The sequence below is a fragment of the Leiobunum rupestre genome, chromosome 1, assembly GCF_980474605.1.
Source record: "Leiobunum rupestre chromosome 1, qqLeiRupe1.1.hap1, whole genome shotgun sequence".
Lineage (NCBI taxonomy): Eukaryota > Metazoa > Arthropoda > Arachnida > Opiliones > Sclerosomatidae > Leiobunum > Leiobunum rupestre.
The window spans coordinates 89,205,584-89,224,442 of record NC_143384.1 but is presented as its reverse complement, the minus strand read 5'-3'; the positions used below and the strand labels follow the sequence as shown (position 1 = coordinate 89,224,442).

At 34.9% G+C, this 18,859-nt stretch overlaps 3 protein-coding genes across 3 annotated transcripts; all 3 read right to left on the bottom strand.

Annotated features, from left to right (window-relative positions):
- Positions 1-220: 220 nt before the first annotated feature.
- LOC149968833 (uncharacterized) lies at positions 221-2,028 on the bottom strand. Its single transcript, XM_090173458.1, has 5 exons — positions 1,819-2,028; positions 1,613-1,759; positions 1,435-1,527; positions 337-1,235; positions 221-277 (listed from the first exon to the last, which is right to left on the bottom strand). Exons 1-4 carry the CDS (start codon positions 2,003-2,005, stop codon positions 1,141-1,143), a joined length of 522 nt encoding a protein of 173 aa, XP_090029584.1. The 5' UTR covers positions 2,006-2,028; the 3' UTR covers positions 221-277; positions 337-1,140.
- Positions 2,029-3,195: 1,167 nt separating this feature from the next.
- On the bottom strand, positions 3,196-3,714 carry LOC149968832 (uncharacterized). Its single transcript, XM_090168959.1, has one exon. It carries the CDS (start codon positions 3,712-3,714, stop codon positions 3,196-3,198), a length of 519 nt encoding a protein of 172 aa, XP_090025085.1.
- A 7,782-nt stretch (positions 3,715-11,496) lies between these two features.
- LOC149968831 (uncharacterized) lies at positions 11,497-18,096 on the bottom strand. Its single transcript, XM_090173444.1, has 2 exons — positions 18,038-18,096; positions 11,497-13,804 (listed from the first exon to the last, which is right to left on the bottom strand). Exon 2 carries the CDS (start codon positions 13,735-13,737, stop codon positions 11,629-11,631), a length of 2,109 nt encoding a protein of 702 aa, XP_090029570.1. The 5' UTR covers positions 13,738-13,804; positions 18,038-18,096; the 3' UTR covers positions 11,497-11,628.
- Positions 18,097-18,859: the final 763 nt, after the last annotated feature.

Here is an 18,859-nt window from a genome sequence, read left to right as displayed (position 1 = left end):
GTTATTAAATGTATTTATTTGGAAAATAACAATCTCTATACAAGTTCATCACTGTCGTTGTCGCTATGAGTCTTCTTTCCTCGTCTTGCACGTCCTCCTTTCCTATCCGGTGCTCCTCTGATAAATTTTTTATCCGTGGGTAAAACTTTGTAGCATTTGTGTAGTTTAAAAACCTTAATACAATTATAATATAGTAAAAATTCCAAAGGCATATTACTACCTTTTGAAAGTACACTTCTACTTGGAAATAGATTGTTAGAGGTTGCAGTTGTAAACTCTGAAAAAATTTAATTTTTTAAGCAATGCTTTTTTAAACTTATTTTTATTTAAAGTTACCTAATTCAAAATTTCGGGGTTGGTGGTTGATATTTGACGACTCGAGATTATGTTTATTGTTACCTGACCCTGGTTTTGATAATTCCAGTCTCCTTGTGTAATTGCTTGAAGAATTTATCCCGGAATCTTTACTTAAATGGTCAAATGGTGAAACATTATAGAAACTTTTGGGCTGATTCCTTTCCTTCGATGGAGAAGTCATCCTAAGACTTCTATCTTTTGATGGTGAAAAATCATTGAGACTTTTATTTTTCCTCACTTTTGAAGGTGAGAAGGGCTTGTTACCTCTTTTCTCTATTGCATTTTTTATCATACAGTTTTGGCCACGAATTTTAAGTGTTCTAGCTTTGGAGTTAAGAGTTTTAAAAGCACCAATTTTATTTGATAAACTATGTTTAACACTTTTCTTCAAAGACACTTGTCTAGCTTTGGTTTTGTTAATGGCACCGTTTCCTCTATTGGACGTGTTTACAGGGTTTCGTCGTTTAGCTTTGTCGTCACGATCATGTCTTAAAATATCTTCGGAATCGGAAAAGTAGATGGAATCTTCAATTTCCGAAGAAGTTGAAAGCTGTTCATTGGACTTGGGGGATAAATGGCATCCTAGTTGTTCATTGTACTTTGTTGACACATCACATCCATTATCATTGGACTTAGTTGACGCCTCGTTTCTTTTTTCAGTTAAAATAGTAGAAACATTACTTTCTTCATTTAACAATGGCGAGCGTCATAATTTTTTGCAGGCCAAATCCGTATGTCATCTGAAGGTGAAATATCGCCAGTAACCTTTAAGTTAAAATCATCTCAATCTTTTGAGGCTGTAATTGCTTCATCGCGGCCTCCAGCTGAAGTTATTCCTTCATCCGTCTTAGGTTTTGGCAATGAATTTGCTAGATTTACTATTAAAATATTGATATTTAATACTAACCGCAATGACTAGCTAGACAGCACCAACGCGAAACACATAAAACATGCCCTACTCAGATCTAAGCTAGAGTTTAAAAATTGTAATTAAAGGAGGTAACACAAATGTTCATCAAACAAGATAACATTGGTGCCATGCTAGCCAAGCACATTGAACAGATCAAATAAACATACCTTTATTTAAAGGCACTGGGGGAGGCGTTGGCAGTTTTATTAACTTCCTTGCTTTACTGATTTTACGTTTTTTTACGGACACCAAGGGCTCATCTAGATATATATTGAGGAGATAAAATAAATATTAGTTAGCACACCATTTCATAATTCTCTTGAGTATATAAGGAAATAAACAAACCATCAGTACTTGCTGTTATTTCAGGTGAAGGACTGTACTTTTGTATTGTGAGCCTTCGTCGCTTGTGTTTCCTTGGCTCTAATTCACTTCCTAAATCAGAGGTGAACTCCGACTTCTTTAGTTTCTCACGAGTTCGACCATAATCAGCTAAAAAAAGAAATTAAATTGAAAATATATTTAAAAAAAAATCAGAGTAGAAAACTTACTGGTCTTATATATAATTTTTCCATCATATAACTGCCAATCCATTTCTGGTTTTGCCATTTCTTTAATTAATTTCGGTATCTCATTGTTTATTCGAGAAGGTGGCCAAAAACAGGAGGTATCCGTTTGGCACCACACTTTAGGAACAGCTTCAACTGTGCCCTCGGGAAAGCTGAATATCACAAACATCTTAAAAGAAAAGAAAAACCAACCAAAAAATATCTGAATTCCTAGTTGCAACCTAAGAAACAACCCGAAATAATTCCTGCAAATACATTAACCAAAGATATTACCATTAAATTTCTAATTTCTCTGGTTAGTGCTAAGTCAACTGAGTATTATTGCATATCTTTTTGGTTTAATATATAGATGTTTTTAAGGTTACAACAAATAAAGTTTTTACTACTAAACTGGAAAACCTGTAAATACTTACACTTAATTTTAAATTTATAAACTTAATTAAAACCAGAAGTAAATGAACCGAAGTTACAAGACCGCTATAGGCCTCTTTTACTAAATGCATTTTTCCATATCGTACCTTTCTTAATCGCCGATTTAAAGTTTAAGGGGTTTTCCCGCGAGTTCTTCGGTTTCCCCTTCCATAAAAAACTTGTCTAGGTTAACGGTAATAGTTAGTGTAGGGAGCTGTTGGCTCGATCTCGTGGCATGCAGGGCTTGCCACCACCCTCCTACGCATTGTAACCCGGCCACCTGAATTAAGGGCTTCAAAAGTCGCATGATGATTTAGGCCTAAGGTGGTGCCTTGGGTATTAGCCTAGCTGATTATTGATTTTGATTTTTGATTGACTGACTCCACTATCGACATCGCGACTAGTAGGTACCCACCATTCAATAGTGCAATTTTTGGTAGGAACTAAAGGGGGCGAGTGTCCAATGAATTTTCATATCCCCATGTTAAGGAAAATAGCTTTTTAAAATTTCGGTCCTCTCCAATAACTTTGGTTTATTTACTTCTGATAAAACGACTATTTGAAAAATATTGGTTAGCTTTAAAAAAATTAAGAGTAGTGAAGAATTGGAACAATTGTTGCTAAAGAATCGTTTCCATTTAAATAAAGGAAACATTTGGCTTCAAAAGCACTTAAAGGATATGACTTAACGCTCTTTGAAATTCTAGCAATAAACATACCCGGATCAGATGACTTTAAAGGATAATTAAAAATGTTGTCATGATATTTACATAGGCTTCCCGCTAACATTATTTCCGTTTCTCTAGTCCGATAGATGTGTTTCACTACAATGACGTCCCCAGTAGTTAACTTAACACAGCTGTTAGCAAAGCGGTCGTTAAACAATAATGGGGAGTCTGAAGCTTTTTAAACGACTGAACTCCCTTTGGTATATGCCTACTATTGTCTTTAAATGGCTGTCTTAGTATTTTTTGGGCAAATTCTTTGACCTTCATTTAATCGCTTGCACAATTGTTGCAGTGGCCTATTTGGGGAACGCAATTTTTTCTTCAACAGTTGTAAGTGATTTTCGAATGGAAATGCGCTAAATGAATCCAAAGGGCCAAACCTTTTTACATCTGCAACTAAATGGGTCAGAGCGTGGACATTCAAACTAACAAATTTTTCGCCATTAAAATCTGGGCAAGCCAAAACGTACAATGCTAAAAGTTTTGCAGCGTAATCATCTAGCGTTTTACTTAAGGTAGGCGAAGCTAAGATATAAATTGCACATTGAAGCAACCTGAAGTGGTCCAAAACATCACGACGAACAATTCCTTTACAAATGATAGGACCCGTGTAAAGGAGAAACTGACGAAATTCCATCGCTTTCCACCTATATACGTGTTTAAGGGATCTAGGTTTTCGAGCAAACTCGCTAGGAATATGCTTTGCACATTTTTCTAACCTCGAGGATAATTCAGTCATCTGATGGCTACTGAGGCGAACTAAATACTTTCCTTTTTTTCACCCAAGCCTTCAAAAACCTTTTTGTTACTCCTAAACAGACCACGTGCATGTAATCAGAAGGAAACTGAGCCACCATGTCCATGTCTAGCTTTTCAAGGGGGGACGGATCACCACGTAGGTGGTGCTCTTCGTTACCTTGATTTCTGAACGAGATGTTAGTGCGAAATGATACCACCTTATCTGAATCATCCTCTAAGAAAATCATGTTGTGGTCTAGCATATAACCCGGTATTGTGCATTTATCACATGAGCGATATAATGTATGGCCCTTTATGTTTTTAGCATATGATTTCGCTGGTGTGTCCAAAATAAAGGGTCCATCCACATTACATACTAAAGTCCTTTCCCCATAAGAAAACCCATACATACTTAGAGTCAATAGTTCTTCAATAAATGGGTCTAAATACTCGGCAAGGGAACCTGGCTTACGATCACCGCAAAACACACCCACTGGGAAAACATCACCAATAACCCCATTTTTAAAACTGTAGATTCCCACTAAAATTGGCCAAAAATTTTTGTTAGAGCTTTCAAATAAAGGGATACCATCGATGTTCGTTGCAAATGAGATATACTCTGAATAATCATGATGTAAATCAAGAAAGTTTGTTAAACCAATTTTAAGACCAATGTGCCGGTACTCCCCGTTTCCCACTTGTGAAATACCTGTTGTATGCCTCAATGTTTTTAAAATAGTTCGAGAATCTTTCGGTAATTCATTATGGCCATGAGCCCTAAGAATTTTAAGTAAGGCATTAACTTTTACAGTATCAACGTTATAGTTAACGATATAATTTCGAAGATCTTGGGCTAAATCAGCAGGTTCATCATCAGAAGAACTGGAACTTAAAGGGGAAGTTCCACCCGATACGCAATCAGAGCTAATAGATTCTGTTACACCTGAAATATCAGATATCCCACCCATTTCCCCATTATCAGCTATATCACTGTCAATATCGCAGTGTCCGATACCATCAGCGCTCTCTTCAATAACGCTATTCGCTTCAGGTTGAACATCAACAATCACCATATTGTTGGTATCATCGTTAACCTGGGACTCTTGGGATACTATATTTATTACGCTTCTCAAATATGTAGCTCTTTTTCTCCTCATCTGCCGCTTACATAAAACCACAGCTTTATCCATAATAAGACTGATCAATATTTAACACCAAAAATTCCTAATATTGATATAATAGAAGTGCCATTTTACTAAAATTAACTTAAATTAAAACTAGAAATATTACGATCACAAATACAGCAAAAATACTACCCAATTAACGTATTCAAATTACAAAAGAACAAAGTAATTAATAATCACTGACTTTTTCATTGCCTTCACGCTCGTTATCCATTCCAAATGGGCCTTGCCACTGCGGATTTTGCATAAATCTATTAAAATAGGATTATAATAAATCAATAAAAATATTAAAATTAAATTTTAAATAAAGCATGGAATATTTAGTTTGCTTACCTATGAATTCCACCAAATGTTTTTCATTAAACTACAACGATTCGTAATGGCGTCTAACGCTCGAGTGACCACGTTGAAATTTACAAATATATAACTTTGTTAAAACACGATAGAGAAAGGTCCAAGGTCCGTAGAAAATCGGAGAAAGGTCGGCTTCTCCAGTTTGTGAGGTCACGGAGCTTAATTGGAAATAAAACTATCCCAAATAAAACCACGCCGATGATAATTATATTGTTTGAAATAGACCTAGTAATCGGCCAACTAGTCAATTAAAAGTATAATTTTATAATTTAAGAAGTTTGCCACTCGAGTACTAACCCTCCATCCTAAATAAGATAAAAAACAAGTTGGCAAGCCAAAATATACCTCTCCTCGGAAGAATTGTCCCTAGTGGTATTAATTTCTCGAGACGACCCTTAAAGATATTTCCGCATTTCAAAGTTTTTACTAAAAACTTAATCCCGGTTCAATCCCGCCCGGTATAAAAATTTTATTTCATTTAAAATAATTGAGATGAAACGACCAATTTTAATTTATTCAGAATATCATAACTTAAGTAGTTACAACAGTGAGTTAGACGTACTATAACAATGCACAATTGAATTAAACCCTTTTTACAAAACAAGTTTATCAGTTAAATATAATACGAAGCAAATTTTAATGAAAGAAATATCTACAGAGGGTATTATAACGACCGTTCGCTTTTTGGTTTATAATTTTAACGGAATCGGGCCGATTTTAATTAAACGATAGATTATCGAAATTTCGTTTAAAGAATATTCTCTAAGGCCGCGCGATAAATTTACGAGAATAATTTCCGCCATTATATCGAAAATTTATTTGATTCGGGATTGCCAGAACTGTAATGTTGTGGGCGAGTGATTAGAAAATAAAATGGCAACCAGAATTATGCAAAATTATAAATGTTTATTTTTATTCAGAACAGTCTATGGAACGTTCTAGATTTAACTTTCATCAGAAACCCAACAATATATATCCCTTCTACGTAATTGTACAGAACTGGTACTCAAGTGTCTAAAACTAGATTTGTCTTAGTTCATCGTGATTGAAAAATAAACCAAAACACACTTACACTTAAGTAAATATCATATATTATACTGAGTAATTTTAACTAAATTCATACTACCTAACTATAAACTCTGTCTTAATTAACAGCTGAGAGCTGTTCGCTACTAATAACTTCCCATCTACTTAATTACCCTCACAGGTTGAATTGATAATTTCAAGGGTATAATTAGGTTATTCCAATTAAAAAAATAATAACAATCAATTTTATCTTACAGCTGACTTGAGTTAGTTCACAATTACTTTAACACTTTCAGTCTTAAACACGCACTGTTCATACACTGAAGTCCATTCACTCACGTTCCAAACGCGAAACACAATTTATCTCTTTTCTTGACCGAAGATCAATTATACTAATTAAACCGCAAAGTTACCTCATAACTTTTGACCGACACCAGGACCCCGTCCTGTAGTAGTTCGTCTGAGAGCCAAGAACTAAGAAAGACTAATCTTCTATATTGACGGCAACGGCCTTCTATACTGTTATTTTGTGTTTTTTTTACTCGTCGAGATTTGACTAAAGTTCGAAAAATTTAAGATATTATATTTTTTACCCGGTTTGATTGATAGTTCTCCAAACGGTGGCGCTATAATATTACTTTGATATAGTTTCCGCGGGAGTTTTGAATAATTATCCTTCTTCTAAGCGATATTAAAAGGTAACAATGAACTACTTTTTGTGTTTTAACGAAATTTTGTTAAGAATTTAACAAAAATTTAAAAAAAAACAAAAAACCGTACCAAAGAATAAACAAACTAAGTTCAATAAACAATATATACAGATATTGTATTAATCCGTTTAGAAAAAAACCCGCCTTATCATAATTGTTCCTTTACTTTAATTTTTTCCCTAAGGAAGTCAATGGCTCGGCGGTGAACTATCCGCATTGTTTCAATGCGACCCGAGTTCAATCACGATCAAATTTTACATTAAAATACTAAAATAATTAATTAAATATAAGATTAATATAATCTATAAATATTTAATTAAATATAAGATTAATATAATTTATAAATATTTAATTAAATATAAGATTAATATAATTTATAAGTATTTAATTAAATATAAGATTAATATAATTTATAAATATTTAATTAAATATAAGATTAATATAATTTATAAATAGTTAATTAAATATAAGATTAATATAATTTATAAATATTTAATTAAATATAAGATTAATTTAATTTATAAATATTTAAAATGATGTATAATAAATTATAGTACCTAACGTTATAACTTTGTAAAGGACATTCGCCAAAGCTATTTTTTAGAAAAACACCGTAAAGTAACAAGCGTTGGTGGCTGAGTGGTTAGAGTTCATCTCTTGCACGAGGCAGACCCGGGTTCGATTCCCGGCCGGCGCCAAAAAATCGGAAATTGATACTAAGGCGAATACCGTGTACAACTGGTGGAAACCCTGCCATTGGACGTTGAGAGGTTGCATAACACTCAGCACTCGGTCCGTCGCAAAGTCATTAAGAAGAAGTTGGAGAGAAAACGCCCATACAAACACAACAAACTCAACACCCACAACCATCACAACACGAACTCAACAAATGCAATACAATAACGAAATATCCAATCAAACTGAGTCAAAACTGTCGCGACGGTGAGCGTTGACGAAAAAAGACCAACCAAACCCAACCCAACCCAACCGCAAAGCAGTCCGTTAACGCTCACCGTCACACGGTGGTTTTGCCAACCCTTCAAGAAACTGCGTACCCTTTGCCCCGAAAATTCGAACGCGTTCGCAGGCCTGACAGACAGACATACAGACAGACAGACACGGTGATTGTATAACCCCTCCTAGGGGACCCTGTCCCCTCGGAGAGGTAAAAATACCTCTAACTTTTTTAAATAAACAAAGAAGCCAAATCTGGCTAGAACATCGCAGAACTATGCTAGACAGCCGCCGCTAAACGCGTCACAGGCCATGTGATCTCTCGAGAGTACCACTTCACTTTTTAGGCTGGAAATGTGTTTGACTTCACCTACACGTAGCCACCATGTATCTGACGTCATTAAAAATTCTTATATTTAAATTAAAATAAATGAAGTTGGAAATAACATTAATATTAATTATAATGTACCTAAGAGTGTTTAAATTATTTAATGGTTCATAAAAATTGATAAAATATATTAGCCTCGCTATTATCTGTTGGAATTCCGTCGGTGTTTCTGTAGGCGTTGCGACACTTAACCATCACTTATCTGACTTCATAAAATTTACGAATATTTAAAATAAATAAACATTTTAAAATGTTTCAAATAGAATTATTATTAATTATATTATGCTTAAGATTGGTTAAAAAACTTAATTTTTTATTATAATTGATAAAATATATTAGCTGTTGGGATTACGACGGTATTTCTGTAGGCAAATTTCTTTAAGTGATGGGATAATGAGGTTGGCCAACACCAATTCCAGCACCATCAGTCTCCCAACACCCCCGGCGTATTCCCATCACCAAATCGGTAGGACTGTGCTACTAGGGTGTTTAAGTAAATACATGCAAACAGACGGCTTTAAAGTTCAGGAAAGCGATAGTAAAAAGAGGAAACTAAACGATTCGGTTTTAATAATTTAATTATAAACAAATACTACTTTAAAAAGTAATAGTCAAAACTATTAATAGTTTTAATTAAAATCTGAGAAAAAATACATACCTCCAGGTTTCCAAACAAACAAAATCTACATCGTCCAGTTACTCGAGTCGACTTAAGCAGACAACAAGGCGGAATTGTACCGCGGAGATCTCTCGGGACTACGTTTTTTTTTCGAGTAAATTGATTTGAAAAAGTGTGTACTCCCGCCATATTTTCGCGTCTTTTTGAGGTTGGTCGGACTACCGTTACAGAAGAGAACCCTTGTGTCATCCTTCCCCTTTATCTCCTTCTGATACTAGTTACGATTTCACTGGAAACGATGTCCGTAGGTTGGGTTAATATATGCATCCAGGAGGAGGGAAAACTCCTTCGTGTGGGATCGATTCATCTCTCAGTCGCTCTCCCTTGCTTATTTCGCACCACAAGAGACTATACTAGGTACTGTCCTCTAGGTCGCGTTATAGATGGCACAGCTTGATTAGCAAGAATGGGGCTGGGGTGACACCGCGCGCCTCCAGCGCTCGAGCGAAGTGAGTGTGCAGAACTTTGAATGTTAAATTATTGTTATTTTCGAGAGGATTTTCCCACCTCTGGTTATACCGTTGGCATTGAAGTACAGATATAAATGGTCTTAAATGACATTCGGGAAATCGTCTTCCACTACACTGTCGTCACCCAATTGAGGACTGGCCAGCAGTTTGGTGTAATAAGTTTTTAACATTTAATAGGATTTCATAACATAAATAGCATGGGTTCATTATGTATTAAATTGAAATTGTGTATAATTATACTGTTAAGGAGTTTGAAATGGTTTACGCGAATGAATTTTCGTCCTTAAGTTGATTAATTATTTAATATTTAAATTTAGGTATGTGTTGAAGTTATGAAGTTCATTTTAAACGTCTAGAACATTTAAATAATTTATATATCGTTTGCTTCATATTTTTATGTTTAATTTCGAAAAACATGTTACAAATTAATTGGTGTTTTGTATTTTACCTCTAGCTTCATCCTATTATGTTAAACGCTTTTCCTTTATATGAAAACATATGGGTGATCATCAATCAATTTCTAATGAAATGTTTCCATTTATTGATACTTTTGCATTTTTGTTATTGCATAAAAAATAAATTACGAAACACTCGTTGCATTCATTATTGTATTTTACAAATTAACTCTTATAAATTTTTTAACATAGAATTATGTAAAGAAGGAAAAAAAAATTCCACTTCGTTGGAATTTGAAGCAAAGGTTATAAGTCAGAAACATTTCCGTATTTTAAAAAAAAAAGGTTCTCATTGTTACTATTTGTTAGCAAATTTAAATTTCGCGGCATTTTCGCCCAATTTTTTTCGAATACAAATTAAAACTAAACCTCTAGACTAGTCTAGAATAAACAGGCACGTAGCCAACATTTTCAGGTCAGGGACCCAGCAAAATCAATCAATTTGTTTCCAAACACCTATGAGGTTAACTACTTTAAATTAGCTTAAGGGTCCACACGGGTCACACTGGCGTTCGGCGTTGAAACGAGTGGTTTAAATAAATATAAATTAAATTTATGTAAAACGTTAATCTAAAGTAAATTTCAAATCATCTTAGTTGGTGTTATCCATATCTGGAATTACAATGACGATAGCGAAACTTAAACGGTGCATAGTGGGTTATTCCTATTTTCCTCAAGCAGCGGTTTTCGAAAGCTTTTGTTTGGAACAGGGTTGCCATGTATTTTTCATTCTAAATTATTTATTTTGAACGAAAAATGCACGGAAACCTTGTTAAATAGCGTCTGCTTCACAATGTTCTACACGAAAGCTTCCGAAACCCACCGCTTGAGAGAAATAGGAATAGCGTCAATAGGTAACTTTCTATTATTCTAAACCTAGGACGTCACTACACGGAGGGAAATAAGCAGTTAATATGCTTGGGTAAAAATTAATAAACGATCACACCGTATAATACATATAGACTACTATGGGAAATTAACTTTAGTGAATTTAGTCCAATCAATATTTGCCCTAGATTGAGTGACATATTACTGTTTCTGCTATAGCTAGAGCTTTCAACTTCAAATGGTAGAAGTGATATTAATAAAGTAAGGTACACGAAATTAAATAATAAAGATTGGACAGTTGGACTTTACTAAATATAATATGTTAATAGGATTTTTTTATTGATTTTTTTTACTTACTTTGACTATATGTGAGAATAAATGTTTCATTTTTTATTCACTAATTTCCCTATAGCAAAGCGAGCTGAGGCCTTAAATAACTTTGCTCTTTTAGCCTGTCTCATGAAAAAAAAACAAAGTAAACGCCAATTCTGAAAATTTCAAGTTGGTAGTATATTCCAGTATAAGGCTAATGGTACACCTACTTTAAAAGTTTCAACAATTCCTGCATGAATAAGTTACCATAAGAAATAATGTTTAATCAAAAAAGAAACTCAATTTAAATATTTAATTTAGGAACAATATCTAAAAAAGTTTAAAGGTCGTTGAAGACGTCTACCAAGAGACATAAAAGAAAAAGAGTTCCTTGCGTCTACTAAATCAATCTTTTTACGGCACTCGCTAACACTACAAAATACTTAATTTGCATGCGTTCCTTTCATAAAAATGCATTTTGCTTGCTCAACTTCACTAAAATTAAAATATGAAATTAAAATGAACAACGGCTTTCGTCATATTCGTCCCAACAATTCAGAGATTTTCATCAAAAGGGAACTCGATCTTGATCGGGGTGCCTGGGTTAATTGGGACACCCTCCTTACTGTCCCCAATTGGGCGATATTCCAACTCTCCTCTCGTTACGACTGTCGCAATCGGTACTCGGTCGATGAAGTCATAAAAAGGCTCTTGTTTGACGCAACTGACATCAATTTTGACGGTTGCGGTGTCCGCGCCAGGTTGGTCATCTTCCGCTTTCACGGCGTGGCCGCAGTGGGGCTTTTCAGTTAGAGCATCAATATGTTCCTTCGTCAAACGTTGCAGTTGCACCAAACAATATCTACCTCCCGTTTGACGACCAAAGGCATCAGATTGACGTGGCTGTGATCGCCGTTCTGGTTCTTTGTAGTGACCATTTGAGTCGCCAATTTGGATGCCAGATGGACCATGAATTCGACGATGCGATTGGAGGGTTTTATTGGTAAAGAAGTTCCGGTCACAGCTGGGTCTTTTGTGGGCCGTTTTACCCTGAGAGTGTAGTCTTCTTTCGCGGAGAAGTAGGTTGTTCTTATGTCTGGTCCGGTAACCGCCCTTTGTACATTCAACAGGCTTAACACCCGAGTGCCTTCTTTTGTGACTTATCAAACTCTTCTTCCGTGCAGATGCGTAGCTACACTGATCACACTGGAAGAGTTTCTCACCCGTGTGAATTCTTCTGTGGCAAATAAATTCACTCTTTTTTGCAGACGCGTAGTTACAGTGGTCACACTGGAAAGGTTTTTCGCCCGTGTGAGTTCTTCTGTGGTAAATCAATGCACTCTTGTGTGCAGTTGTGAAGATACACTGGTCACACTGAAAGGGTTTTTCGCCCGTGTGAGTTCTTCGGTGGCAAATCAAACCACTCATTTGTACGGACGCGAAGTTACACTGGTCACAATGGAAGGGTTTCTCACCCGTATGTGTTCTAATGTGGAAAATCAATGCACTCTTTTGTGCAGATGCGTAGTTACACTGGTAACATTTAAAAGGTTTTTCGCCCGTGTGAGTTCTTCGGTGGCGAGTCAAAACACTCTTTAGTGCCGACGCGTAATTGCACTGGTCACACTGGAAGGGTTTCTCGCCAGTGTGTGTTCTTCTGTGGTAAATCAATGAACTCTTGTGTGCAGATGCGAAGATACACTGGTCACACTGGAAGGGTTTCTCGCCCGTATGTGTTTTTTTATGGCGAATCAAACAACCCTTTTCTGCAGATGCGAAGTTACACTTATCACAATGGAAGGGTTTCTCGCCGGTGTGAGTTCTTCTGTGGCAAATCAATGCACCCTTTTGTGCAGATGCGAAGTAACACTGGTCACACTGGAAGGGTTTCTCGCCAGTGTGAGTTCTTCTGTGAGAAATAAATGCACCCTTGTGTGCAGACGCGAAGTTACACTGGTCACACTGGAAGGGTTTCTCACCCGTGTGAGTTCTTCTGTGGCAAATAAATGCACTCTTGTGTGCAGACGCGAAGTTACACTGGTCACACTGGAAGGGTTTCTCGCCGGTGTGAGTTCTTCTGTGGCAAATCAATGCACCCTTTTGTGCAGATGCGAAGTAACACTGGTCACACTGGAAGGGTTTCTCGCCAGTGTGAGTTCTTATGTGGCAAATCAATGCACTCTTTCGTGCAGATGCGAAGTTACACTTATCACACTGGAAAGGTTTCTCGCCGGTGTGAGTTCTTCTGTGGCAAATCAATGCACCCTTTTGTGCAGATGCGAAGTTACACTGGTCACACTGGAAAGGTTTCTCGCCCGAGTGAGTTCTTCTGTGGCAAATCAATGCACCCTTTTGTGCAGATGCGAAGTTACACTGGTCACACTGGAAAGGTTTCTCGCCCGTGTGAGTTCTTCTGTGGCAAATAAATGCACCCTTGTGTGCAGACGCGTAGTCACACTGGTCACACTGGAAGGGTTTCTCACCCGTGTGATTTCTTCTGTGGTAAATCAATGCACCCTTGTGTGCAGACGAGAAGTTACATTGGTCACACTCGAAGGGTTTCTCGCCTGTGTGAGTTCTTGTGTGGAGAATGAGATTTCTCTTATAGTTCGTTGCGTAGGCGCACTCTGAGCACTTGTGCATCTTCTCTTCTCTGCTGCTCATTTTTGTCAGTTTCACTCTGAATCAAAGGATCTTTGGATTTATGAATTGGTGTTGCTTATTCAAAGGCCTAAAACAAATTAAAATCCCAATATTAGCGAAAATCAATCAGAACGAATTTATAACTTTCTGTTAAAGAGGAGGTTCTGACGCGGACGTTTTGAAAAAATTTATTTCATGGCCTAGGGTTATTTTGAACACCTTCTTTTCATTGAACAAATCAATATCAATAAACGAATTTTGTCTACCTTCATTAATTTTTTTGTATTTGTAGAGGAATTTTTAAAAATTATGACTAATTTAAGCATTTACATCTCCAGTGCGAAAGCCGTTTATTTGTCACAAATTGCCAGAATAATTTCGTCGATGAAGTAGGATTAGCTTCGTAAAAAAACATTTTAAATAAAGTGTTAGGCGTAACTAAACAACATAACTTGGTTAATAAATTTTTCATTTAAATATCTAATTTTGTTCAATAAATTCGCGTAAAATCTTGGCAAGAAAAACCGTTTTCAATGTTTGACCAACGTTATGAAGTCAGACTATCTAATCATGGATTAACTATCGGATAGTACTCTATGATACTAGGTGCTACAGTATTAGCATTCCAAAGGCCGTGTTCTGTTTCGGTTTTACATCCAGAACAATGACAAAAATAATCTAATAGTGGATATACATTTAAAAACATTAATTCAAATAATATAAAAATTAGTTATGGATTTCAAGTAATGTACAAACACTGAAGTATTCTTCAAATATTTTACAAAAGTCGTGTGTCTCGACTTCCTCGCAGGTGGGGACTATTTGGTTTTTTGTTGAAAAAATGTTGAACGCACAAATGGTTAGCTAACTGTATATCATGGCAGGATACATGTCTCCTGATAATGGTTAAAGCTTTTAAGATTTATTTTCTATGAAATATTCTATTAGGGCATAATCATAACAAAGCTGTTTTGAAGGCTATGCACATTTTAGTCACTACGGATGAAACTTTTAAGGAACAGAAATCAATATTATTATGGTCATGCGAAAGATCAGCTAAAGTTTATATGTTTTAAGTAAAAAATGTATTTTTGTGTTAATTAAAATTATTACTAATGTATTTACATAATAAAATGAACACAATTATAATTAGTAAGGTATGAAATCCTATGTTTAAAGTCATCTGGGGCTTTTTTACATACATACATACAAACTAAGAGTGTTTTAAAATATATAATTCATCTCATAATTAAAATAATTTTATCAGCTGCATATTTCTATCCAGCTGATTATGTCTTCATATTTAAATCTTGAATTATTCACGTCGTCCATTCTTTCATTTACTTATGGTTCTTTGGTGTTTAGAAATTTCAGCAGTTTCTATAAAACAACACCATTATTTACCCGCCATGTTTTGAAAAACATTTTCCATTCTCACTCTTTCCTTTTATAAAAGATATTAAATATTTTATTGAACAAAACTTTTTACTTATTAAAAAGTGTAACTTTCATAATTTTATCGGCAATGTTAAACGTCACCAAGAGGCGTTATTTTATTAAAAGACGAAGTGCAGCGAACGTGCGTCTTGTGTAGGATCATGGCCAACTTTGCGCGCTCACTACGCTCGCACCAGGCGGCCTGCCCAAAAGATCCAAAATAGCGAAATTCGCTTTTTGCCGCTACGGAGGCGCTGGCGCCACCTCTGAACCTAACTATTATTATAGAATCGAATGGAACGATTATGGTTTTTCGTTATTTTAAGGAATTTATTGAAAGCTATTCGATATATTCGGCGATGTCAGAGGTACAACCCTTTTCAAAATTTTCTAATTCATTTTTCCCGCCGAGATCGACTATTTCCAAATAAACTATTAAACTGATATTTAAAGTGATGCAACTAAAATTTTAGTGTAACGAACATAAATAACACTTTTAATATCTTTATGAAATAATTTGTTTGACGTAAAAGTAAATAATTTAATTTTTTCATTAAATTTTAGAGACATATATAGTTGGAATAACAGTGATAATGAACGAAAACATGAATTAACATTGGTAAATAAGTATGAATACTGGTTGTTATGAATGAACACTGGTAAATAAGTATGAATACTGGTTGTTATTAATGAACACTGGTAAATATGAATACTGGTAGATATGAATTGACACCGGTAAATATGTAGATACGAATGAAAACTGGTAATTATGAATGGTAGATATGAAAGAACCCTGGAAAATTTCAGGAAAACAATGAAAATGAAAGTCCTTAGCATTTTCAGAAGTTTTCTCGATTGAGGTTTGTAAACTAGTTCCTTTACTTTATCAAATCAAATTGTCCTAGTTATAATGTATTTATATTTAGTTTCGCCGTACTATATACGTAGATGAACTATGGTTATAAAGAAAGACTTCGTTAAATTTGCATATATATATATATTTTAAATATATGCAAATTTAACGAAGTCTTTCTTTATAACCATAGTTTGACCTAGTTATGTTATCAACTACGGGTGGTATTATTTTGTCACAGATAAATTTGGCAGATATTGAGGCATGAGTGACATTAAAATTGCACTGCAAAATTGGACACCTGGTAAGTTTCAGCAACACGTGAGCTACAATTTTTTCGCTAATTCTTGGTGATTCTCGTAAATAAAGAACTGCTGCCTCCTCGAAGCTCAACACTACAGAAGGAACCATTACCAAATCCTTATTTGGGTAACTAAGGCCTCCTCGATCGGATGTTTTAATTAAGTCTAAAAGTGGTGAATTTGAGCAGGGTCCGGAAATGCACTCGAGACACAAGCTACAAAATTCAGCTTGCTCCATTTTAAAGTGGTTCGTTGCGTGTTGGGCTCTTTACTCAACGCATTTGGTATCATATAAGTTGGATACTGTGGGAATACCGTAGGTTTTGCCGTTTTTTTCCGGCTTTCTTAATTTAAGACCTTTAAGGTAATCTGTTTCACAAAAGTGTAAACTACATACAACACTCGAAATTATCCCTAGATATATTTTCTATCCACATGCTTCTCAATGCCCCATCCGAAAGAAACTCGTGGAAAGAAACTGCCTTTTACCGAAGGGCAATAGGGAACACAACACGAAGGCATTTTTGGGTAATTTCTACAAAAATTATTGATATGTAACAACTTTAAATAATAAATGAAAAATGAAATGAATATCTTTTTACATTAATCAAATATCATTCAGCATTAAGTAATTATCAAGTGTTCGAATTTCCCGCCGCGAAAATTGTTTTAAAAGACAACAAATCTAAAATCCGACAAGGCTTAACTATTGACACAAACTATTTAAAAATTACCTAAGTAATGAAGTATTTGAGCGGTTATATATGGAAATTGAACTTTTAAGTTATAGCCTAAGTATAAAATAACTATAATTTTGCGATATTTAAATAATTTCCAGTACTATGTACTCATTATGGTCAAGTTTCGCGCCATAGAAAACCATGATTTTTATATCGTAAAAGGAGCCGACTTTAAGGTCCGGAAGTGGCGCTCCCGACGGCCGTCGAAGATAGTAAAAACCAAACTTTTGTTTCGCGCAGGATGACCAGGGAAAAGCTTTGAAAATTTTATAGGAAAAATAGGAATTTTAGGTGCGAATTATAGGAAAATACAGGAAACTAAATAGGCGAATTATAGGAAACTAAATAGGCTAAGAAAAATATGGGAAAAATAATAAGGTAATTATTGCATATCGGTATACTTTGACTCGAATCACCTAGAATATTGACAATGTTTTGTACACTGCTTTCTTGCGTTATTGGATCACTTAGCGGATTTACAAAGCTCGTATATTTCAAGATATTGTTCGAAAATGGCAGTATTTACAGTAGATGATGACACGTACAAAAAAGTTCTTTCACTTTCAAAAGACCGTGAAATTATAGGAAAATAGGAAATTATAGGAAGGCATTAAAAATATAGGAAAATATAGGAAATATAGGAAGTCTGGTCACCCTGTTCGCGCCAATACATGGATTTGGCTGTGGCTTCCGAGTGTGAAATAGATTCTAGGGATGGAAGTACGCGTGTATTGGTAATTTTCCTTAGTAACGTTTATAGCTTCATTTTCAGCGGGTTCACGTCACTTTAAAATAAAGACCTTCGCCAAACCGCGGCGACGACGCGCTCGCCAAGGCCCAAAATATCTAAAATTTCAGATACGATTCATACAAAACCAACTTAAAGACTATAACTAACATTCGCTACTAAAACAAATATAAACCATGTTTATCGTAAAACGCCTCGCTATAAAAATAACAAGATAAATTAACTACTACATAAAACTTACCAAAATAAACGACAAACAATTGGAACAAACAGTCGAACATTTATCAGACGTGCTCGAACAAAGCACCCGGAAGAATCTTGTAACCGGGTGGTCCTCTCGGCGTAGTTTTTACGGAACGAACAATATATCATGTAAAGTAGGAAACATGACAAGCTCTTTATTATATTAGACTTAAATGAGTTTAATTTTAGAATTTTAATAACAAATGTGGGATTTAATTTCTGGAAATTATTATTATTATTTATTGCAATTTAATCACCTTAATCTTGATTTGATCACATTAATCGTGATTTAATTTGATTAATAACTAACTCTATTTAAACGTGCTTTAAACAATTTAATAATCTTAATCTTGATTTAATAAATTTAATAATAATAATTACAATAATAATAATAATAATAATCAGGGTATTAGCCTAGCTGATTATTATTATTATTATTATTTATGGATTTAATCATATTAATAGGATTTAATATTTCTAGGGTGAAAAACGTAATCATCGAAATGAACTGCTCCTCGGTTAATAGATTTCATTTAGTTTAAATCTAAATCGAGCAAAACAGAGTTAACCCCGATTTTTATAATTTCCAATTAGTAGTAAATTCCAGTACATAGGCGAAAGGTACACCTACTGGATGAGTTACAACTGTATATACCACTTACTTTGCCATAACCAAGAATGAAAATAAATATATCAAATTTGCAAAACACGACAAACCTAATTCCTTTAAATTATTGAAATTAGTGGAAATATGATTTAAAGAAATTCTTAAGCTGGGATTCAAATGTGTTTATTTTAGGAAATTTATATCGAACATTTG

Coding starts and splice junctions, on each gene's coding strand:
- LOC149968831 (XM_090173444.1), bottom strand. CDS start 13,737: ATGAGCAGCAGAGAAGAGAAGATGCACAAGTGCTCAGAGTGCGCCTAC.
- LOC149968832 (XM_090168959.1), bottom strand. CDS start 3,714: ATGACTGAATTATCCTCGAGGTTAGAAAAATGTGCAAAGCATATTCCT.
- LOC149968833 (XM_090173458.1), bottom strand. CDS start 2,005: ATGTTTGTGATATTCAGCTTTCCCGAGGGCACAGTTGAAGCTGTTCCT. Junction 1,760..1,818: donor AAAAATTATATATAAGACCA/GTAAGTTTTCTA, acceptor TTCTTTTTTTAG/CTGATTATGGTCGAACTCGT. Junction 1,528..1,612: donor AATAACAGCAAGTACTGATG/GTTTGTTTATTT, acceptor ATATATATCTAG/ATGAGCCCTTGGTGTCCGTA.